At 29.7% G+C, this 26,372-nt stretch overlaps 1 protein-coding gene across 4 annotated transcripts in view; it reads left to right on the forward strand.

The window, feature by feature from the left end:
* Positions 1-26,372, forward strand: part of LOC111640982 (serine/threonine-protein kinase SIK3-like) — a 143,355-nt gene that overhangs the window by 101,622 nt on the left and 15,361 nt on the right. For all 4 annotated transcript variants that reach the window (XM_023387080.1, XM_023387077.1, XM_023387078.1 and 1 more), the window contains exons 4-11: positions 7,103-7,264; positions 10,908-11,032; positions 12,921-13,044; positions 18,315-18,547; positions 21,000-21,150; positions 21,489-21,604; positions 22,398-22,722; positions 23,547-23,674. In XM_023387080.1, the coding sequence (XP_023242848.1) occupies positions 7,103-7,264; positions 10,908-11,032; positions 12,921-13,044; positions 18,315-18,547; positions 21,000-21,150; positions 21,489-21,604; positions 22,398-22,722; positions 23,547-23,674 (1,364 nt within the window). The remainder of the gene's footprint in view (positions 1-7,102; positions 7,265-10,907; positions 11,033-12,920; positions 13,045-18,314; positions 18,548-20,999; positions 21,151-21,488; positions 21,605-22,397; positions 22,723-23,546; positions 23,675-26,372) is intronic.

The following is a 26,372-nucleotide window of genomic DNA, read 5'->3' on the forward strand; positions in this document are numbered from 1 at the left end:
GATAACTGACAATGCATACCCTTACTAGGGATTATAGAAGAATGCAAGTAAAGTCCACCAACTTAGTGGATGAGTAAGGATTTTTACCAAGAAGTACAGAATTGGTATGACAGAAAATTAATAACTAGGAAAAATATTACAAAATAGTAATTCCGTACTAGGGATTACAATAAAATATAAATACAGTGCGAAGGCATGAAAGCATTGAATTTAGCAGATGAGAGTTAACAGTTAGGTTCATACTGAAGCATCAACTGAAATAGCAGAAAAAGTTTTTAACACATTAAAGTAATGTAGCCATGGCGCTGTGTGCTCTGTCTCCATTGGGTACAGGAAGAGTGCCCAGAAATAAAGTGGATTTAATAATGTAGAAGTATATTCTTAACAGACCAGATGGGTGTGGTTTATGAATTTCTGTAAGGCACCATAGATAGTTTTGTTTTTGATAAAATCACTTGGTTTGCATGGCCAATGGTAGCCTTCATTAATTACACTATCAATAAGGACTATTCTTGGTGAGGAGAGATGAGGGCACAAGAAGATGATCTTTGCTTTCACTGCTTGAACACTGGCATGAGCCATCCTTGCCTTTATTGAAGAACCATTTGAGATAGGAAGCAAAATTCCCATGACCTGTTAGGATTTGAGTTAGCAAGAAAGAGGGGTGAAGATGATTGTAGTCTCTTCTGTCAGTAGCACTTGGAATAAATTCATGTGTGAGATGCCCTGTCATTCCACCGTTTTCCCAGCTGAGCCAGCTGTAATTCCTTAGTTCATGAGCAATCCAACCGGGAGGAATTCTTGTGTAACTGTTATTAGATAGGTCCACAATAGCCTTTTTGGCTAAAATGTCTGCTTTGTCATTTTCCAGGTTGTCACTATGTCCCTTCACCCAATGGAACTTGATTCTTGTGTTCAGAGGAAGCCTTTGGAGAATTCCGATGATATTGTTAATTATTGGGAGGCCTAAATTCTGTGATTTGATTTGATGGATAGCCACTCTGCTACTGTCGTTAAATATATTTATGTTTTTGTAATCTGGATAGCTATTGTTCTTTTGAATGTATTGGAGGGCTCTTTGAATAGCAAAGGACTCTGCTTGATTAACAAAGCAGTGGTTGGCAAGGCAAAAATAACTTTGGTAATTGCAGATCCCATTTTTTGAGTAACTGACCATCGAATTGCCAACACCTGCCTCAGACTTTGACCTGTCAGTGTACATATTGATTTTAGCATGATCGTTGGTATTGCCTGGAAAAAATTTTGACATAGTGTTGCTGCAGGGTGCCATAAGGCTGGAGGGTGTATGTGATCCTTGCCATGAGTAATGACATAATTTGTGAATTCCTCCAAATGACTCGAGTTGAAGTTTGTGATGATCTTGTTAAAAGTTTCCCTGGAGGTTGTTAAGAAGTTTGTATAAGTTATATTTTATGTACTTTTCCCTTATGAGGAGATCCACTGGAAGCAAGTTGGCAATAACAAACAGCACATCAGTAGATACTGTCTTGTACAATTTTGCAATTGTTATGGCAGCCAGCCTTTGAATAGAAAGAAGTTTCCGTTTTATGTGAACCCGGTTGACGTGGTGGCCCCAGACCTCACAGCCATATGTGAGTATTGGTTCTACCACTGCAGTATATATTGTTCTGCAAGCCTTTGGGTCAAAACCCAATTTGTTCCTGCAAATGTAAAATAGAGAGTGCATGATTTTACTCGCTTTATCATATGTATTGTAAACATGCTCTTTTCATAAGAGTTTGTTATCCATTGTGATGCCTAGGTAGTTGATGCTATTGATGTTCTTTATATTTCTATTGTTAAGTTTTATGATGAGGCGCTTTTGAAATGGATTACCTTTGGGGAAAGCGATACTTTGGCATTTGTCATAGTTTATTTTTAATTTATTGTTCTGGCTCCAATTGGTGACATTCTGCATGATTTCGTTTAGACGAGTTTGTAGGATTTCTTGACTTGGATGAGATATTAGGATGGTGGTATCATCAGCATAACCTTGTATTTTAATTTTATAATCTGGAGGGAAAATATTTTCGATGTTAAAGATGCTGTTGTACATTATAATCCGCAGCAGTGGCCCAGAGTTTGAGCACTGTGGGTAGCCCCTTGTGATGATCTTGTTGCAGTAAATTTTATTATTAATCTCGATGAGAGCTTTCCTACTATACTATGATACGCTTGCCTAGTCTTCGTATTGACGTTTGAGCACTAAAATTGGCCTTTCTTTGTAATTACGCAATGGTTTAGGTGGACCTTGTCATACTAAAAACTTCTTTCAACTTCTCCTAAAATTCTTGGCCACAATGCTGGATCTGTAGTCAAAGTTTGTAGAACGCTTTCTGTGGGAGTCACGTTGTTGTCAATTTTTTCAATGCTTTCATCTGGTGATGATAGAGTCAGTGTGTTGTCAGTTCCAATTGATTTAGAAACTTTGTCCATTTGTTTGTCATCATCATCCTCTTTTATATTTTCTTTTATAACCGAGCTTGATGTTGGATTTTCAGAGTCATCATTTGTTTTGGTACAACTCTGGATATAATTTTTTAATGCGCCAGGTTGATTTTGCCTTTTGGCTTCCTTTTCCAGCCTTCTTTTTTTGTACTGGTAACCAGACAGTTTTCTTTGACTGTTAGACATTCTGGAAGAGGCACGCACATAACTCAAATTAAACAATGTAAACTATAAAATAATATTTAAAAAAATAATGATTTATCCTTGTTGTAAGTAAGCTAAAAACGTAATTAACATAACTACAAAATTATATTCTGTCAATGGACATAAAAAATATTTATGGCTTACACATAATATTTTTCGTATCTTGTGAATGTAAAGAAAGTCTAGTGTTTATATATATGTATTTTATAATAACAAATATTTCAGCAAATCATAAATAGTCATTAAAAACAATTTTATAATTCTTGATTTTGAGATTTTATTCATTTCAATTATTCAAATATATTATTATAAAACATGTTTTATCAAAGCAATGAACTTAATAAATGTCTTATATTATTGATTCAAATAATTATTTTCATAAAACAAAACTATAAATAATTATACCTATAGAATACATTCAAATTTAATACAATATTTTATTGATTTAATAAATAACCTTTTTGGATAAATTAAATATTTATTTTATTTAAAAATGCTTTCATTGTTTCGGTTTGATAATCGATTTATGATAAACTAGTATCTATCAAACTAGACAACAGCTTAATTATAGATGTACCTTTAAAAATTAAGAAATTGCACTTAAATAAATTTTATGAACTTTCACTTGTTATCACTACCAACGTAATATCAAGAATAATGCTATTGTATAATGCAGGGGTGCACAACCTGCGGCCCGCAGGCCACATACCATAGATGGTGCTCCATCGGTGGAGCACCATCTATGGTTGGATGTGAGAATGGCATGGTCACCTTGCTGAAAAACCACCTTGGGGACAGGCAAAAGGAGTTAGTCCAGTATCATTGCATAATTCACCAACAGCAACTTTGTGCAAAGAAGCTGGGATTTGAACGTCTGCTGAAAGATGTCTATGATACTGTGAACTTAATCCGCCGTCATGGACTCAACCATCGACTCTTCACATCATTTCTTGAAGAAATAGATGCTGATTATGCTGACCTGCCCACGTATACTGAAGTTTGTTGGCTGAGCAAGGCAGCAGTCCTCAAGAGATTTGTGGAGCTATTGGGGCCTATTATCACTTTCCTCTAATAACGGGGGAACACTACAAGGAATTTGGAGGAACAAAGATGGCAGTGTGATTTAGCTTTCCTTGCTGACATTACTTCTTATCTAAACGACCTTAATTTGAGATTGCAGGAAAAGATGCAACTTGTTTCTCAGTTGACAAGTAACATCAATGCATTTATGACCAAACTATCACTTTTCAAGTCTCACATGCAATCAGAGAACTTTACACACTTTCCACATTGCAAGGCCATGAAAGAGAAATACCCACATATGAAGATGGATTACTCTGACCAAGTTAACACCCTCCTTACATCATTCAATGAGAGGTTTGGTGAATTCCAGAAATACAAGATCTACCTGCAACTTTTTTCAACTCCATTTGATGTGAAAGTGGAAGATACCCCTCCAGATGTCCAACTTGAGTTGATAAACATCCAGTGCAGTGATGAATTGAAATCACAGTTTAAAAATTCTAATCTCCTCACATTCTACAAAGAACTGCCTGATACATCATTTCCAAAACTGAAAGACAATGCTCGATTTTGTGCAAGCATGTTTGGCAGTACCTTCCGTGTTTCCCCGAAAATAAAACACTATCTTATATTAATTTTTGCTCTGAAAGATGCACTAGGTCTTATTTTCAGGGGATGTCTTATTTTTCCATGAAGAATTCACATTTACTATTGAACAAAAAAATTCCCAAGTCGAACTTAGACGAGAGTGACGTATATCCGGTCATGTTGAACTGAACTTAAATAAAACCGAAGTGAACTTACAAAGTTCCGTTGGAGTGGACTTCCCACTCTTGCTTCAACTTAACCTTTTTATAGCGTCTACATCGGGCTCGATGACCAATTACTGCTTACTGAACCATAACACTATGCAAATATGATGTGGCGTGATTCCCGGCCGACCAATTAGTGATCACCAGCCATAACATTATGCAAATCTGTGATTCCAAGCCATAGTCTTATGCAAATCATGCCGTGTGGCGTGTTGTCTGCTGACCAATCAGTGGCTGTACTTTCAAAAAGCCAACGGCCACTTTCAACCTGCTGTCGATGACCGTTAGGAGTAAAAAAAACAACTTTACTAGGTCTTACTTTCGGGGGAGGCCTTATATTTAGCAATTCAGCAAAACCTCTGCTAGGTCTTATTTTCGGGGAAACATGGTATGTATGCGAACAAGTGTTTTCGCTTATGAATTTAAACAAGTGCAAAACACAGAACAGGTTAACCAACGAAAATTTGGAAAATCTGCTGGTTGTTTCAACATCTGCCATTACGCCAGACATCAAGAAGATTGCCGCTAGCATCCAATCTCAGCCATCGCATTAATCACTTGGAGGTCCGGCCCCCAGTCAGTAAACTTAATCCTAATTTGGCCCTTCTTCAGAAAAGGTTGTGCATCCCTGTATAATGAAACCGCTCTTTTATAAGTAGAGGTAAGTATAAGCGAGTCTATGCATGTTCAAACACAATCTGAAGCAGTACTTCACTCATGTGCTAATACTATTCTGTTCAGAGAAGTATATGCATGTTCAAACAAGTTCAAGCATCATCCTTTACAAATTCTGCATTAATTTTTCAATAATAGTGTAAATATTTTTACTTTTTAGACATAAACAATACAGTATAAATACAATATGCAATTTTTAGAGAACAAAAAAATCAATACATGAAATTTTCTATTAATTGAGTATTTAACACATCAATAATTTTTCGCACTTATGCCAAAATGGCACCCCTAAACTTTGGTGCCCCGGATGAATGTCTGGGTTGGTTGCCCCTAGAGTGGGCCCTGAATAAATTAAGTTTTAATATTTAATTAAAATTTCTGGGAGATCATTTGGCTTTAATTGAAATATTGATTGTTTATATATTCCATTGTTATAAATGAAACAAAAACATTATAAGAAAAACCAACTGACAATACAATAATATAATGCAAATACTCTTAAAATCAGCATATAATTTATTTACCACAAATGTTTCCTGCTATTTTCAATGGTCTTCAAAGAGTAACATGGTTTCAAATGAAAAATTAGAATACAGAATCAATTTAAAGTATATTAAGATTAATGAGTTAATGCAATGGGTACATTCAAACTAGAATTAACTGTTGCATTAATTCTTAGTTATGTCCTCACATTTTCTTCTGTTGTTTGAAATTTCCATGTTGTGTTTCAATTATTGTGATTCTGAGCATATTTCAGAACTGTGTTTGAATTTGGATCAAATGACTTTCTGATTTCCTCATTTGGGTGCCAGGATGTTGAGTCTCATTTTTCAGCAATCTGAGTCCATTATTTTTTCTTGCCTAAAAATTTCATAAAGAAATATCACTTTGATATTGTGTGAACAGAGTAAAATAGAACTCTATTGGCAAGATATTGCAGTAATCTACATATAAGGGTTGTATTATAAGCAGGTTTGAAAGAACCTGCAAAACTCTTTACTTAGAGAAGTAGAAATACAGCAGGGTCCCATACAACTTGGGGGATATCCTTCCATGTTATAGGAAATCTCATTATCGAGACATGTATTATCAGATAATTTTAAACACAGGCCTAGAAGTTGAAGAAGAAAACATATACCTATGTATGAGAAAATTAGAATTTTCTATGAGTACTAGTCACAGTTTTTTCATCACATTATATGAGTTTGCATTATAGGGAAGAGCATTTACTGTATTGAAAAAAATGTACTGTATTTGAAACAATACAGTACAGTAGAGCGTCGTTTATCCGAAAGCTGGTTATCCGAAACGTCCATTATCCGAAAGCATTCCAGTCGGCAAATTTAAATTTTTGCTAGTGCTGTGGCGCTGCAATCTTCGGCTATTTCTCAGGCTACTCAAATATTTTACGTTTTTGATACTAAATTAACATCTGAAGTATAATTTTTTATTGTTTTTATATTTTTCAATAAATTAATTTTGTTTGTACAAAATAAAAAAATAATTTTTAACGATACAATAGTTTTCGTTAGGCTTAACATCGACAAAAATTCAACGCGAAGTGACACGCAACAGAGAAATTTCAACATGGGATAAATTAATATATTTTTTCGTACATGATTCGTTATCCGAACCACCCCAGTCCCCAATTGATTCGGATAAACGACACTCTACTGTAATTCTATATTTTATAAAATTATTACATTCATGTGTTTATACATTGGCTGTATGTAAGTCTTAAGCTAATGAGGTTTTTAGGTAATATAGCTAGATAATCAAATAACACTTTATTTCAAAAACAAAGAAAGAAAGAGAAAATTTAAATACTTAATAATTTAAGAAAACTTTAGATAAAAATAGTAAATATATGAATATTTACATTTATTATTATACAAAAATGCTAATAAACCATTTCTTAGATCATTTAGTTGCAAATGGAAGAATGATGGAACCAGAAGCTCGAGAAAAATTTAAACAAATTGTGGCTGCTGTAAGTTATTGTCATAAACGTTGTGTTGTTCATCGAGATTTAAAAGCTGAAAATCTTCTCTTGGATTCTGAAATGAATATTAAGATTGCAGGTAATTTAGTTTTGTTTTTTTTATAAATTTCATTTTATTGTATAAAAATTAATTATTAATAATATGTAATCATTACTGAATTTATGAACAAATCAAATCAATTTAATCATTAAATATTTTGAAACAAATATACATAGCTAATTGATGAAAATAAGGTCAACCATCACTAATGTGGCACTAATTTCAGCTAGCATTATTTCAACTTGTCCAGTTGTCACACCAAAGATTTGTTATGTTTTGGAGTGTTCAATGATGCCAGATATATGATAATTTGACAAGAATTTTCATTTAATGTTTGTTTTTTTTTATTAACCAACTTGTACTGATTTACAGAGTATTTTAAAAATAGGATGAGTTGGTTTGCTGTTGGGCTAAATTTGTTCTAACCTAACCATCAGAGTCAACCAGTGGCCAAGCAGTTCCGTTTCCTGAACACTGGGAGTTCGGTCATGGCTTCATACCTCATCAGGACAGGCTGGCTACGTGGAGTTTTCTGGGTTTCTCCACATCTGTAACACCTAAATAGGGGCCAGTTACCCTTAATAAGACCTCCCAGAAGGCATCCCCTTAGGCAGATTGTCCTCAAGTGTTGCATTGCCATGACTTAACTAACTAAACTAAACTAAAACCTAACCATCAGAAATCCAGCAAAATTTTTTATCTGGCACCCTACATGTCTCAATGATGCTGGATTAATGGTGATCAACCTGTATCACTTATTGATTTAATGTTTAGATGTTCTTTCATTTAATTTAATTATAAACAACATATATTTTCATGATTATAACTTATGTAAACAATATTGTTTTTTATTTAAAGAAAAATCAATGAATATAAACATTTAGAATTTAAAACCATAGTTCTGTTGACTTCTTAAACTTTAATTTATTGACAGAAAAATCTGAATATTTATATATTTAGAATTTCATTAATATTTTATATTTAATTAAAAGTTATAATTAAGTTTTTGGATAAAGATGTCTTATATTTAATAATAGATATACATTGTTAAATCTCCTCTCAGCTTCAGATCTTTTGAATTAACTAGATTTAAGTTTTTGATATGTTTATTATAGTATATATTTATAATATTATATAAAGTTTAAAAATTTTAAAGAATAATAATTATGTTACATGTGGAAGTTAGAATTCTTTCTTCTCAGTTTGAAATTTAAATTTAAAGACTGATATTTTGAACATTACATGATATGGTATAATGGCTAGCCTTCACCCAACAAACCAGTTCTTGTCAGATCATTGAAATTAAGTTACAAGATAGTAAGTAATCTAGTTAAGGATGATGCTATTGTCTAATCCTACCCACAGCATGTGATTCTAAATCTCAAATCTGGATCAAGAGAATGAAGAGTTGACAATAGGAAGGATATTTGATATTAAAATGAAGATGAATAAGGAACAATCTCAAGTGACCTCATGGATTAATAGTGCGGATTTTTATTTCTTCTAACTCTTGATGATGAGCACACGCTACAATTTTTAAAAGCTTTCGCTTCAAGAAAATCAATTTGAATTGGATATATTAAATGATTTTAAATAGTGTTGCACAGAGCCAGTGAAGTTTCAACTGAGGCATGATTGTTTGTTGAAGCTTAATAATTTTAATTGATTTAAATATATGAGGGCTGTTTCTTTTTCACTCTCCGATGGTCCATAAAACAAAGACAAGCATAAATAACAAAATGAATTTATTACCAAAAGTCAGGTACAGACATGGTTACTTTTTGGCATAATCACTGTGAATATTGAGCCATTTGTCTATCTGTGGACGAGCTTTGAAATCCCCTCTTCATAGAATGTTGCTGCCAATGACTTGAGATAGCCTTAATGATGTTGTATTGAAGATCATCATTAGTCTCGAACCTCTGCCCTCCTAGCCATGTTTTCAGTTCAGGAAAGAGCTGGAAATCGCTTGGCACTAAATCGAGGCTATATGCTGGGTGTTTAAAGGTGGTGAAGACTTCTACTTAGCTTGGAACTTTTTAATGTGTGAAGACTTCCGTCTCTTTCCTGAACTGAAAATGTGGCTAGGAGGGCAGAGGTTTGTGACTAATGACGATCTTGAAAACAATGTTGTTAAGGCCATCTCAAGTCATTGGTGGCAACATTCTATGTAGAGGGGATTTCAAAGCTCGTCCACAGATAGACAAATGGCTCAATCTTCACAGTGATTATGTCAAAAAGTAACCATGTCTGTACCTGACTTTTGGTAATAAATTCATTTTGTTATTTATGCTTGTCTTTGTTTTATGGACCATCGGAGATTGAAAAAGAAACAGCCTTTGTATTTAATTTTAAAAAATCAGTCAAAAAATAGCTATTCAAATTCTCTTTTCTAACAAAACTGTTATGTCAAACATTTTTTAAAATTTAATATACAAGTCGACCCCCCCTATAACACTGTTGATAATTCCGTTTTATATGAATTCCATGTTATACGAGTCACTTAGATTTTACAAATACACGTGCTGTTCACAGCCCAGCACACGTATTTGTAAAATCTAAGTGACTCGTATAACATGGAATTCATATAAAACGGAATTATCAACAGTGTTATAGGGGGGGTCGACTGTATATATTATTCAGATGATTCAGCTACTTAATAATTGATATATATATCAATTAATATACAATAGATAATAAAATATCACTTATTATATATATATATCAATTATTAAGTAGCTGAATCATCTGAAAGAAATTTGTTTATTATTACATGCAGTATTAAATAAAACATTGGAAAGAAAAGATCAGATCTAAAATCATTACAATGACAGCGATAAAAATGAAGTAATTTTAGTTTTTAATAAAAAATTAGAAAATAAAATTATCAGTTATTGGTTTGGAGTGAAAAACTATGTACAAAAATTACTAAATGCTCTGGTTAATGTGGTTGATTAGAAAAATCTATCTTTATGTGTAAAAATTAAAATATTTAGAATAAATATGCTTATAGGAAATAACAAATATATTTCTTAGTTATTCACAATTTTTAGGTCTTTTTAATTCAAAAAAGTGTTACAAACACTACTAAGTATTGATGATCTAATAAAATAGTCTATATTAATATTTTGGTGGTTCAATTGTACTTCAGTGGACTATGTTAGTGCTTCAGTCACTAGTCAGTGGTTCAGTTGTAAAATTCAGTTCATACAAATTGAATTTACAACTGAACCACTGACAAGTGACAAGTGGAGCTCAATAATAATATTTGATTTGATTGGCAATAGAGATGATTTTTGCTCTAGTTGAGTGCAATTAACTAAAGTTGGCTAAATTAAGTTTGTAATAAATTCTTATTTTTGGATTCCTTAACAAGAAGTTTATTTTTTACTGTGAAATAGTTTGTAATAATTAAAAATGTTCCAAAAAAATTTTTACTGATTATTTTTACAGTATAGTTATAACATGTTGATAAATTATTTAATTTATAAAGATGAAGTTTTATTGAGTGGTATATATTCTAATTAATTTACCGACTAATTTAATCATATTTGATATTCAGTCACTTACAATGCTGTCAAATTCATCTATATTATGTGATTTTCAATTATAGTTACATTTAAAGAGATTATTTTTAAGTTTTTCTTTTATAAAATATTTTATTCTTTTATATTTTCTACAGATTTTGGTTTTAGTAATCATTTTGAATCTGGAATACTCTTATCTACATGGTGTGGAAGTCCTCCTTATGCTGCACCTGAATTATTTGAGGGGAGAGAATATGATGGACCAAAAGCTGATATATGGGTATATTTTTAAAAAAATTTATTATGTTATTTCGTAGTATAGTAATTATTCTCTTATTTGGGGTGATCCATAAGTTATGCAACTCACTTATAGAAAAAAACAACCTGAGAAATCTGAAAAATACATCACAATATATGTTCAAATGACTTCATTTTTGCAGATGTTTGGAGTGCAGGTTGCATTGTTCATGGATCACTCTGTACAAACACCTGTTAAACTATTGTAAATTAATATGACATTCGGTGCACTGAGAAAAGAACATTCTAATAAATTAACTTGTTTGTATTACAGATATGAGATGTACAGAATGTAGAACCTATTTCAAATAAAAATGTCAGGATTTCTTCACTAAAGTTTAGTAGTTAATTTATGAATTTGACACAATATTACAAAAGCATTTCTTCGTGTTTACAGAATTATTACAAATTGTGTAATTCAAACAATTTAACATGTAAACAAATTAATATATCTGGAGAAAAGGTACACAAATGACCAGATAGCTGAGATAGATACACATTACTATTCTCAGAGACCTTGGTTTGAATCTGGATGGAAAATGATCGTCATAATCTAAAATTTGCACAAATGATCTGGTTCTTGTCTGGATAAATTGGGTTCTTTCCTCATCTAGCTGTCACAATGCAGGCTACTTGAATCTAGGCTACAATGCATTTAGGCCCCTTAGATGATAATCTAAGGGGCCTAAATGCAAATTCTTGCACAGGGCACAGGAATGGCTAGTTATGTCTCTGCATACATACATACATACATGCATACATACATGCATACATACATATATACATACATATATATAATATTTTTGTCTTACAGATACATAAAAATAAAAATATTTACTATTCTGTAAATCAGTTGAGTTAAAGGTCAATAGTCTATAATAGAAAAAAAATGTTTTAAACTGCATAAGCTGCTGTATATTAAAAAATTTTAAAGTATTTTACTTACAAGATTTATTGCACAGATGAGGTAATTTTGTATGACTGAGGAGAGAAAGAATAAAATAATTATCTATTTCCATACTAATAGAAGTATTTTGATGTTATGTTTTGCATTTATTACAAAATAACTGAAGTTTCAGTGAACAAATTTTTAAAAATGGAATTATTCATATACAAGTCTAAAATAATCATTAAAATATAAAAAATATCATAGAGAATGAATGGATAAATGTTTTCAAGAACACTGTCCATCAAAATGGGTTCTCTTTGAAGGATAACGTAATGAATATTGTATAAACTTTATTAATTTAAGAAATATTTTTACAAATGTTAAATTTGTTATAAGGAGTTGTAAAGAAGAATTATTCTTACTAGAATTTATGATGCTTATCTGTTAATTTTCACTATAACTTTCACAGTAATAGTTTAGAATTTAAAATTATAATGAAAATCAAACTTACTGCATTGATGTTAGTCTCTATTGTATATTGGGTTATAAAACTTTATTCTCATCTAGAAATAATATTACCATGTTTTTCAACAATTCATTTATACATGTAACTACAGAATTCGTTTTTTTATCATTATATTGTAACCATCAATTCTGATAAAAATTTAATAGTAAGCTACAATTTTTAGAATTTACCCATATGAAAATTATATTATTTATAAAATCAAACCTTATCATTTCAGTTGTTAATTCAAAGATTTTTATTAGTTGTTAGTTTTTGTTAGAAATGATGATAATAGAAAAATAAATCAAGAAATGAATCTTGGAATATAATTAAATGTTTATTCTAAGGAAATAATGAAAGTTTACAAACAGAAAATTGAATAATAAGTTTTTTTAATATTTAAAATGATTACTTATGATACATATTAAATCTTATATATAATTTAATTATTATATTACATTATACACTTTTTTACAGAGTCTAGGAGTGGTATTATATGTTCTAGTATGTGGAGCGTTACCTTTTGATGGTAGCACTTTACAGAGTTTGAGAACACGTGTCTTATCCGGTAAATTTAGGATTCCATATTTCATGTCCACAGGTAAGTTTAAGTTGAAATATTTTATATATCCATTGTAATATTGATATTACTTTGGTATGTGTGTTAATTAATACACACATACCAAAATAAATCAATAGGAGTAAAAAACTGTCTTTTTAGTATTAAAAGAGATGAAATGAAGACAACATTAAGTTTAAATACTTTTAAACTTAATATTGCCAATTATACAGGATTTTCCAAAATGAATGATACTGTTTTAAAATACTGTAATTAGGTTAATTATTACCTGAGAAGTATGTGACATACACCAATTGATAGAGTAACCATCTGAGTTTCATCTCCTATCTACATTCAAGCACTTTGTCTACTACCTGTAGGAAGTGTCATAAAAGAAAATGCTGACTTTGCAACTGAGAAAGCATTTTGTGTTCTGCAGTTCGTTTAGATGAAGTTGCTCATCATTATGCAACACGAGTAATCTACATGAGCTGTAGAATTGTGGCTGCTGTGGGAAGAGTGACAGTGGATATGCTATAGTGAGTGTAGGAAAAATTTGGGTATTGATTGAATGTGTGCCATGTGACACAAGGTGCATGCATTGAGAAATTTTAATGAGAAAATGTAAAACTTGGACAGTTTTCCAATATTTTAATGTGCATTACATTGTTCTCAGATAATAATTAATATAAAATGCTATCATTTTACATTATTGTAATTTTTTGGAAGTTCTGTATATATATTGTTCTATACATTAATATCTGAATATCATGTTCATACAAATAATTTTCATAATTAGGAAACAAAATGTTATTAAGAAATCAAGAATTGTTGGCTAATTAAGAACTTTTGAAGCTACTTAGCTTTCACTCTCAAAATCCTAAACTAACTAATAATTTCTACTTAATTTTCAAACCGATTTGGAAAGTTGTCTTTTTTTTTTTTAGACTTTGTTTTAGAAATTTTTAAAAATTAAAACTTCTACATGAAATTTGTTGCTAAGTCTCACAAAAATGTTAAATAATCTTCCATTTACTGGAGAATAAATAAAGTTTTAGTTTTCATTACAGACTGTAATTTATACAGAAATAAGATTCTTAAAACACAAAACAAAATATGACAGCATAACTTATTTTATTTTTGAGATTAATGTATTAATCTCAAAAATAAAAAATGAAAAAGTAAAAAAATAAAAGAAATAACTATGGTTAGGAGTATTAAATACTTTGCTTGGATGTCATGCCAACAGTTAATTCAATCAAAAACTTCAGATTATGAGGCGTTAAATAGAATTAAAAGAAATATTTTTAATCTTGCAAGCGCTATCAACGTAAATATGTACATCATCTTGGAATTAATATTAACCATTTTTGGAATATAACTACAGTAGAGCCTCAATTATCCGACCCCCCGATTAACTGACACCTCGGTTAACTGACTGTCCTAGTTGGCAAATTTCAAATGTCCGTTAGTGATGTGGCGCTACAACATTTGGCTATGTCTTGGCTACTTTAATATTATTTTTACGTGTTTTAGCAGGCAACGCTCATTCGACCATAAAAGGAGCTAGTATTTAAATGAGGCTTAATTTTCTAATTTTTAATGATACAATAGCGACGATTATTATTTAAAAAAATTTTTGTTAGGCTTAGCATCGATGAAAATTCAACGCTAAGTAGGTTAATAGCGATATACTAATATACTAATTACATGGGATATAATAATATACTACACTAATAATCGATTTTTTCATACTTTTCGGTTATCCGACTTTTCAATTATCCGACCAACCCCAGTCCCCAATTGAGTCAGATAATCGAGGCTCTACTGTATTACAAAAGAAAAAAAAATGATTTTTTTTGTAATAGTTATATTCCAAAAACAGTTAATATTGTTAATGCTTAAATTTAAATGTTCTGTTCGGATTCTCTATTCGGTTTTGAATTGCCTGAAGACGACTTACATATTTACGTTGAAAGCACTTGCAAGATTAAAAATATTTCTTTTCATTCTATTTAATGCCTCATAATCTGAAGTTTTTGATTGAAATAACTACAGATATAACTTAGTAAACAATACACTCATAAAGGTGATGAACATGGTAGAGTAGTAATGTTTTGATGAATTCCCAATCAACTCATTTGTAATCTCAAGATCCAGTATCTTTAACAAAGTTCATTTTTCTGTGAAGTCCAAAGACAGGCTTACTGAGAGGAAAGTTCTCGGGAATGAAAAATTAGATCTGGACCCATGGTTTTTGATAATTGATTTAATGAAATATTATTAGTCTATCACATTTATCATCATTATGTGTGTGTTGTTTACTATGTTATATCTTTAGTTATTTTTTAGTTTTTACTTTTCAGTTTTTTACTTCAATATGTGTATTTAACTTCAATCCTCTCTATCTGGGATGTGTTATTCATTCCTATATGTCATACATGCTTAAAAAAACAGATTGAGAAAATAGCAATTGCACACAATTACTGTAGATCAATGATTCAGAATATAGTACTGGTACATAGATTCAAAAACAACAGAAAAGAGCAGAAATTCTACCTCAAACCATTCATAACCCAGAGATATAGTAGTGGATTTCAATTCCAAGCTAAAATCAATTTATGAATAAATCACTTCATGCATACATGCAAATGTATGCTATTGCAGAAATATGACAATATACAAATTATTATACAATGGCAAAGTCATAACAACATCGAAAGAGCTCCAGAGATATATTCCATCCATGTCATGGATGGGAGAATTGACTGAAAGTTAACATAAATGGTGGTCGTCATCATCAGATAATTATCAAGTAGAATCAGAGAACACAAATATGACATCAATCATAACAAACTAAGTACCATTCTGGCCATCTATACCACAGAGCCTGTATAGTAGTTGGAAATCTGGATGAAGCAAAATTAATATAACAAGTTGGCATTGAGAAACATCTAAGAAGTTTAGAAATGATGGAGATTTATAAAGCCTCTTTAAAAGGAACTTGCATAAATCACAAAGATTCTGAATCGTTATCAGTAGTGTGGAAATTATTTTATGAAAAACCAAAAAAAAAAATTTATCAAGAAGCCCATAAGTTAATGAAGAAGATATAATACTATTATAAATATTTCATCACAATTGGACCCATCTCATAAATTCTGGAATTTGTAAATTACATGGTCTGTGAATCCTATTTGTTCCATCTTTTAAATTTTAAAATATATTAGACATACATCATTACACCTGCTAGTATTTCAATTTAGAACAGTGAAGTTTTGAATTCTTGACAGACCTGAAGAAGGCTAAGAAAGGAAGTCATAAATATTTGTCAAATAAAAGAAACAGTGCTGGAAAATTACTTAAAGATGTATTTATTTGTTTTTTGAACTTGGATTCAGCTTTGATAAATTCAAAGTTCTTGCATGCTTATTTTTGAACTTTCTATCACATGATAGAACATGATAAAACTCTTAAACAATTATTCAACGTTTCAAACAACGAAATGTTCAATCATTTAAGTGCTCCAAAAATATTAGAACACATTAATAACATTTGTGTTCCATTTTTTATCTACATGGGTCTGATTATGAGATTTTGATCATAAAAAAACATTTAAATCTAAAAAAAGTTGGCTTCTATACTGTTTCTAGCATTATGTTTTCTTTTATTTACTAAATATATTTACAATAAAAGATATTTAATCAAAAATGTAAATATGGAAGAAGAGATTGAAATGATCTAAGATTTGCTAATGTTTACTAGTGATGTTTATTTAGTGATGATTTACTAGTAAACACTAAACAAAAAGTGGAAATTGTGGTTAAATCTATTACAAGAGAATACAAAATAAAACTAAAAACATACATTTTTTTATCTTTAATATCTGGCAAATGTATTTAAAATTAGCTGATATTATTTTTTTAGAATATGATTATATTAAAGAATACACACATCTAAATATATAAAATTACTTGTCCTGACCGACTGACTGACTGAGTGATTGACTGATTCATTGTCGCCCAGAGCAAACTATTGAATCTAAAGAGGTGAAATTTGATACACAGTTAGGGTACATCATGAAAATGCACACAAAGAAGGGATTTTTCGAAATTCCCCTGTGGGGGAAGAGGGAGAGGATTAAGGCTTAACCTGAAGAACAGTTTCTACTGTACTATTTTAGATGTGCTTTTTTATTTTCAACTACATTTAGTTTTCATTGAGTACTTAGGTGTATTAAATTGATAAAATTTCAGACATTGTTATAAATATTTTTATATATTTAGATTTTTTTAACCAAATGTTCAAACCGTTTTAAATTCGAATTTCTTATTGCATATTGGTTCTATTATAGAACAATTGTAAACGTTCCAGAAAATTGATCAAATTGAAAACAGTTTGTTTGATTCTCAGCAATTCTCATCATTCTCAGCAGTAGGTGTTATATAACAATTACTATGGTTGTTAAAATACTGAATATGAATGGGGTTTACTTGCAAAATCCTTGCAAGCAAAGTCACGGGTAACAGCTAGTACACACATATATATATATATATATATATATAAAACACAAATTAATGTAGATGTGTTTGAATGTAAACAATGGAAAAAATTCAAATAGATGGTCTTTAAAAAAGTTTGTTGTTTGAAGAAATTTTCTGTGTTTGAAGAAGAAAATAATTAATAGCATGCTCTTTCAGTTATAACTATTTCATACTTAAATTTGGAGTTACAAGAAATAATTTAAGAAATTGAAAAGTTACCAAGAGTAAAATGTAAAACACCAAGATCAGCATTGCTATTTTGAGAATACATAAAAAAATATAATGAATAAATTCAATATTAGACTAGAATAAATAATGTGATGGAAATGATCAAAGATACAAAAACCACTAAAGTTATGTAGATTAGGAACTGTGGACTGTAAAACACTTCTTTGAAAATCAAAACTAAATTAAAATCTTTTGAATTGTTACTTTGCACATAAAGTTGCTTTGTTCAGTTACAATAAGAACTTAATAAAGATTATACATTAATAAGCATACACATTTATAATATAATGATTTTACTGAGTACTAAAACATATTTTCTTAAATACTGTCTTTTACAAAACACATACATGTGCATACACAATCCAAATATTATAATGCTATATAATAATTTAAAAAAATGAAACAATAATAATTCTAATGTGAAATAGATCCAAATAATAGAATTTTACAATTATGTCTTAATAAATTCTTTAAAAAAATATATTTTACAATTCAAAGTGATTTTGTGAAGAATGTAGAAATTAATTATATTTATTTCAGAATGTGAACATTTAATAAGACACATGTTGATAGTCGATCCTGAAAGGCGACTGACGATAGATCAGATAATAAAACACAAATGGATTCAGCAAGATGGACCCGATACAATATTTGATGCATTGATTGAAACTTACAGTATGAATGGTGGTCCAGAAAATAACGAGACAATCAATGAATTGGTACTAGATCACATGTTAAGGCTTCCTGGAGTAACAAAAGAGAGAATTATCGAGGTATTTGATTTTTCTGTATTTACATAATAACATTTACTACAAATTAAAATGTTTTTTATATATTTGATTTGAATGTTTTATGGTTATCTCATTGAAGGTTTTGAGAAATATGCCAAAAACATTAGTAATTTTGTAAATTTTGGACTTTAAAAGTAGTAGTAACTGTTAATATGCTAGTAAATAAGGAGTTGCAGACAGTTTTGTTTTGGTATTTAGTAAATAAATTTATTAATGTTGATATTTTATAACAAATATTAAATTAAATAACTAAATTATATATAAACTTGTTGATTTATTTTAAAAATTAATTTAAAACTAATCTATACTGAAGATTATGTTTTGAAATTGAAGATAATATTTTGTAAACAGATTGTTAAGATAATATAATCATAATTAGTAATTAATTTAAATGAATCATTAATAATCATTTTTAAACTTAAAAAATTTATATATAATTTCTCTAAATACATTTTATTTTTAATATTAAAATATATTATTAACATTAGCAAATATCATTATCATTTAATTTGTTTGAACCTTGCTTAGTGACATCAGAATATGAAGCTGACTGTAGATAAATAGTATATGAAATGTTTTAAATAGTGTATTGCTAACCTTTGATGTATTGGTTGTTCGGAAAGTAAGTTCGTTTTTTTCCATGGGAAAAAACGTAATATTCTTATAATAAATAAATATTTTATTGAATTATAAGTTGATCATTTTGGTCAAATACCTGTTGTCATCATTTCTGGTAGTAGCACGATTTCACATTCATAAAAGTTTTGATCGTTGCTTACAAAAAACCGATCCAAGTGATTTTTGACATTGTCATTTCAAGTAAATGTCTTACAGTTAAAAAAATTGTATAGACTGGAACAAGTAATAATCTGAGTGTGCTCGATCTGGCGAATATGGTTGGTGTGATAGCATGTCCCATCTAAGTTATAACAGTTTCTGACGAGTTACCAAACTTATGTAAAATTTGACATTATTGTGGTAAAACACTACACCTGTTTTTTTATCAATTCTGGCCGGCTTTTTCTGTTTGATGATATTACGCAATTTGTTTATCGAATGCAGTACACTTTTGAATCAATTGTTAAATTTTCTGGTAAAAGCTCCAAAAAAAATTTTCTTAAAATTCCACCAAATAGAGCATTTCTCTTTAAGAACTCGTGAATTCATATATCGAGCTTTGAAACGAAACCAATTTGTTTCAAGTACTCATAAACAGTTCAATTTGACAAATTTAATCTCTTAGTGATTTCATGTGTTGTTATTCCGCAGTTTGCTTCAATCGGTACTTTTATTTTGTTTTCATTGGCTTCAATTGGCCATCCATAACGTGGTGCATCTTCAATACTGAAATTGCGAGAACGAAATTTTGTAAACCAGTTTTGGCACTGTCGTTCTGTCAACACATCTCCACCATACATATCACACGATTTTTTTTCTTGCTTGAACAGCATTTTTATTTTTTTGGTAATAAAAAAGCAAAATATGCCGAAGATGCTGCTTTCGATCTTCCATATTTGATGGGTCACAAAAAATAAACAATTGCACGAAATCAAACAAAATTTTTTACAAATAAGCCATAAAATGCTAGATGTCAAAATATATAATGATAATATGGTTTAGAACGAAAATGGCGGGAAAAATACCACTAATCCGTCTAGTGGTAAAAAAATCGAACTTACTTTCCGAACAACCCAATAACATATTAATGGTTTAAATGATAGTCCAATAATGCCAATTGTTCATTGTATCTGAAGATATCAGGATCAACTATAAAAACAAACTTTATACAAGATATGATAAGATATATATATATGCCTACATTATGCTAAATACAATGGATACAAATGCTGTACTTTCAAGCAAGGACATAATGTTGCTTTACTTTATTGCTTGGAAGATAGGAATCAATAATTGCTGACATGTCTAACAGACATTTTATGCATTCATAAAATGTCTGCTAGGCAGCATATTGCACTTATGCATATAAAATTACCGTCTTCTCAATACTGGAATAAATTAATAAACATATTTAACTAAACCTTTAATTTCCAGTAACAATTTTTAACGTAAAAAAATTTCTGTAAACGTTTTTGACCTTGATCAAGGTCTGCCTCAGGTCACTAATGATATTCCTAAATTGGAATGCACAGAGCAAAAATTTGTTGAAAAAACTTATAGATATTATTCCAAAATTCTTGATACTGAAATTCCATTACAACATTTTGAAACAAGCAAATATAGTATGCTCTTTTTGATCTGTTTAATTAAATGTAAAATATTAATTCAAAGAAGAAAAATAGGATCAAGATTTCATCATGTTCTTTTTATAGTGTCACTGTTTTGAGATATATTATTTTTAAGTATATTAAATATAATAATAAAAATATATTTAAATATTTTGTGTTTTATAATTTTATCTTTTATAAATTTACAGTCAGTAATGGGAAAATGCTTTGATCACTACAGTGCTATCTACCATTTGTTGTTAGATAAACTCAATAGTCAACAGAAAACGCCACTTATACCACAAAATCTTCCAGTCACTTCACAAACTCAGAGAAAATCGAGTATTACTACAGGAATAGGTAATTATTATTATAAAATTAGTTTATATGTAACAAAAAATATAATTAATCAAGTGTTACTTTATTCATCTTCCGGCATTACTAAATTTGTTGGTATTTGTTAATTCTCTGATATTATGGACTGTAGGGAATCTTGGATGTCTTGGCAACTGATATCCATTTACTATATTCTAAGACAGCTTGACTTGGAATACACTAAATGGATATCAGTTATGAAGATTGGATGATTCGTAATTGGAGGAAGGTCTCCAATTATGTTTTAATTTTACATATTAATTAAAAAAATTAATCTTATAATTAAATATTTCATAAATCTATATTTTTCTCTTTAATTTTAGTAGAGAAAACTGTTCCATTTGAAGCAGCTGAAGCAGAATCCAATATTGGTCCCGTTCTTACAGTTAGTCCTATACATATGTTACAATATGTTTCTGAAAATCAAGCATTAGAAAAGGTATTTTTCTTTTTTAAATAAACACTACTTTTTTTATTGAGTGAATTAAGTATATATCTGAAAAAATATATTTACATATCAATGATCAAACTAATGAATAAGCAAGTCATATTCCAAATTTGGAAGGGGAAAATATATTGTATTTGACAAATTTTTTTCAATAAAACCAGTTTACAACTCTTCTAACTTACTTTGTATGCAACATTGGAATGATGCAATTGAAAATATTATTTCTAAAATTTATCTAATTAAATTATACGTTTTAAGACGTATCTACCTATAGAAACAATGAATGTGTTTGGTATATGATCTTATACACTGATTTTCTGGAACTGCTTCATTAAATAATATGAAGTGCTGAATGACAGACTAGTTTTAGTTTTGATGCAGTAATAAAATATAATTCATGAAGCAATGATTGGTTCATACTCAAAAAGTAGATCTGTTCTCATACTGAATATACCTAAAGTCATTACTAATGAATTTGAAAACCAAAAATTCAGTAATCTAAATTTTGTTTTGCTACTTTATTCATTTAAGAGTTGTTATTTGTATTTAGTAAATTGAGAAGATTAAGTGTCATTTATTTCAATGGATTTGATGTAATTAATCAAGATGAGCTGCAAGTTTTTTCTTTTTCCCAAACACTTTGATTAAAATATGATTATTTTTTAACACAGTTATAACAACTTAGTTTGTATTTTAGTACATAATATATCAGTATAAAGTACATTTAGTCTATAAATTTATCTCTGTACTAAAATGTAGTAAAAGAACATATTATTCTTTATAGTTTGGTGATATTGAATTGGAATCAGATGAAGAACCAACACAAGAATCTGTATCTCGATACCAAGTGATACGTCGTCATACTGTTGGACCCGGAGATGTTCAGCATGAACAAGTTTCTCCGACTGCAGCTGGTGAATTATGTGCCAGTAAATTAAGTCGTCCATTTCAGCCAATATCATCTTTTTATCCAGCACCTGTTTTTCCACTTAGTGCTTTGCCAAATACAAATCTACCTCAAAATTTACCACTTGTTCAAAATCAACCACCACAAAATTTTACAGTGAAAGATCAACATTTGTTAAAGCCGCCACCTGTTATGGGAGCTAGTAAGTAATTATTTATTTTTTGTACGATGTTATATTGTAGATAATAATTGTTGTCGTAAGTCCTGTTCAGATGTTTTGTTGGCATTTATCTATAAAATAAATGATTTAACTTACTTATTAACTACAATAGAATTTCATTAATCTGAAAATTATGGGAGCTGGTTCATTAAAAGTGTTGAATTACAGAACATTTTTACTTTTTTGAAAAAAATAAATTATTTGCAATCTAACATTACAGACATTGTTGTACATTTTGTACCAGTGCAAGCTGCTGTATGTGTCTGATTTGTTTTTGTATCCTTTTTAATTAGTTGGAAGATGATACAATGAATGTATTGTGTTAAGCTCCATTGCTCTCCATTATGCAGATAACTTTCCAACATGTATCAATGTGCACAGCCACACCCCCACATTCACCTGAATTTTTGCTCAGGATCTTTAGCACACCACATAGTTAAATAACCAGTAGTTTGTTTTTGATTTATTTTTTATGTCTTATTATTATTTAAATAATAACTTTACAACTAATTTCCATTTAAATTAATAAAAATGTTTTAGTAAATCAAAATTTTATTTGATGATAGCTTTGATAAAATAATTTTTTTACATATTTAATAATTATAGTGTTAAAACCATAATCAGTAAACTACAAATACCACTTAAATCTTAAAGAGTATTTTAAATTTATCCTAAGGAATCAGAAAGATGGTGTCTTAATTATTAATTTGATAAAGAAAAAAAACTTGTTTAAAAATTTCTAAAATTTCTAGTTAAATTTCTAAATTGAAAAAAGAAGAATTAAAATAACCTTAATGAATTTTTAGTTGGTGGACTTGGTAGGCGTGCATCTGACGGTGGAGCAAATATTCAATTATTCTTTCAACATCAGTTAATTCAGGGTCAACTAAGTCAACCATCCAGTAATGAGAGAATATCACCAGCAATGCAACAGGTATGTGTATTTTATACTTACTTATATGTAAAATATTTAAATGTATATTTGTACTGTGGTAAAGTAAATATTCACTTTTACAAAAAAGGTTTTTTTTAGAACATTTAGAATAAACTGTGTATTTTAAATTCAAATATTATTTAATTAAAATAGTATATTTTAATGGAGAAAATTTAACAAAGAGTACAAAAAATTAGAAATCTTAAGCATTCTAATATTTCAAATTTCTACCATTTGTGAGACCTGAAAGGCCCCTGGGCTAAAATAGTGATTTTATTAATAATGTTAATATTTTGTTATAAAATATTCTTTCGGTTGGGTGAGAAAACTAACGTTTTAACGTGGGGAAAATAGATAACAGATGTTACTTCCTTTCACAGAAGTTAGTACATCCTCTGTTTTTCCCTTATCTGCGAAAACTCTCGCTTGATGGGAAATGTTTACCCCTCACATATCCCCCTTTCCATCCATTCTCACGGAGGAATCTTTGCATGATGATTGGTCGCCGATTGGGACATATAGAGGAAATTTGTCAGAATTCGGGGAGTTCATCGACAGAGCTGGAAGTGTCCAAACTCCCCACATTTTCCTCCTGATGACCAACGCCCTTAGACGAGTCACATAGAATAATTCCAGAGTTAGCACTTAGAAATTATACTTTGATTTTGTGCACATATCGATCTCCCATGATAAGAAGTAAATGAACTTTATCTCCAAAGTGTCCCTTGTCTACCAGAAGAAAACGAACGACAACTAGAACAGGTTGTATGTTTCTAACGATTTTGTGAGCTCTCTCTCTCGATCGCGCATCGGGTATAATATAAGTCCATATATCTCTCGATTTGTATCTTATTTGTAGTAGTTATATCTCTCGTTCATTGGTATTTTTGTATTAGTTTTTATTTTCTTTGGTTTTATTAAATTTATTGTTGTTTGTTTAGCGAACGAAATGGCTCTTAATTTGTGTCTGAATCAGATCTCATACGCGTGTTTGTCCGCGGATCGATAAATTGACAAACTGGTGTCAGACCTGACAAGCATCTGGACTTCACAGTTCAGATCTACTAGTGGTTATCGCTCTCCTATGAAACTTTTTGAGATCAGATCTAGTGATCTGGATCGTAGAGAACTAGTCCTACCGACTAGCTGATAAGTGATACAGGCGTAATAAACCTACCCTGTACCCCAGGCTGGATCTCACACATTTGTCTTCAACAATGTGAAATAGAGTACATTGCTATTGAAAATAGCATGCAGAAATGTTCTATTTGGTGATTTTGAAGAACAGTCATTGCAGTTTGAAAGTGCTAGAATGGGTAAATTTCAGTTTGCATCAAACAGTGCATTAGTGAATGATGATGTACGAAAATGTGTTCTGATATTCACTGATAAGTTCATTGGTACAGCAACTGATGCACATCACACTCGTTGGACTGTGGATATGATGAGCTCTGATAAAGCATGAAGCAATATGGTGCCATCAAAGTTATATTATTATTATTTTTACTACTCATCTGTAATAACTCAAAGTTATTTTGATAAAATACGTCTGCAAATGCCAATACAGCACTGTTTGCTTTTGCCATCTTGTTCAGTTGCCAGGCATCCCAAGTTAAAGCTTATTAAATTGTTCACCAGTAATGCACTGGTTAAATTATTCATAGTAAAGCACCAGTAATACACTGGTTAAATTGTTCATAGTAATGCACCAGTAATGCACTGGTTAAATTGTTCATAGTAATGCACCAGTAATGCATTGGTTGTTATTGGTTGTGGATGAGACTGATGCATACTGAAATACATTTTTTTACAGATTATTTTTAGATATACATAAATAAAAATGGATGAGAAAGCTAACTAAATGTTGGAAAATACATTTGATAAACATAGTTTTAGTCAAATGTGTGTATATTATTTTCTTAATATATAATTTATTAAGACATATGTAAAAAGATTTAAATATGTACTTTTAGAAAAATGAAAAATTGCTGTTGTTTCATTGTATACTTTAATATTTTAGAAAGTTTTAAAAAAAATACATGAAATTTAAATAATTACATTTATTGTTCTTTTCATTTCACACTTTTTAAAATTAAAATAAATTTTTAATTGAAAAAAAAAATGTAAATTTTACATATTGGTTTACTTGTAGAATGTCATGCTTAATGTTTTCTACATTGAATTTGATGACACTAAATTATTTAGAAAATAAGCTCGTAAATGGTTTTAAATGATACTATTTTAGTATTAAAAATAATAAAAATCACAAGAAAGAACTAAGAACTTGTATGCAGAAAGAATTTATTCTCATGTTATTTTTGTCCACTAACAAGAAAAAAAATCAAAGTAAATTTTTATGCATCAAATCATTATTCTGTTTAAAATAGAATAAAATTAAAGTTCTTATGTTGTTCTTGTGATTTTTGATAAATAGATATTATTTGCAAGTTGTGTCATTTTGTTTAGTTATAAATTATTTCTGATATTTACCATATAGCTAAATTCAAATCAATTGCCAAACATAAAACCAAATCACACAATTATATAAGTCTTAAGTTAAATTAATTAAATTAGCCTTAATATAATCCAATAAGTTTCCTGAACTAAGCTGTAAAATTATCATTACTAATATGATGTCAAATTTGTTTAATATGTATGTGGATTAATTAAAGGTATTGATGATCTGTAGCTTTTCTTG

Source organism: Centruroides sculpturatus, unplaced genomic scaffold (genome assembly GCF_000671375.1).
Source record: "Centruroides sculpturatus isolate CEXI.00-Female unplaced genomic scaffold, Cexi_2.0 scaffold187, whole genome shotgun sequence".
Classification (NCBI taxonomy): domain Eukaryota; kingdom Metazoa; phylum Arthropoda; class Arachnida; order Scorpiones; family Buthidae; genus Centruroides; species Centruroides sculpturatus.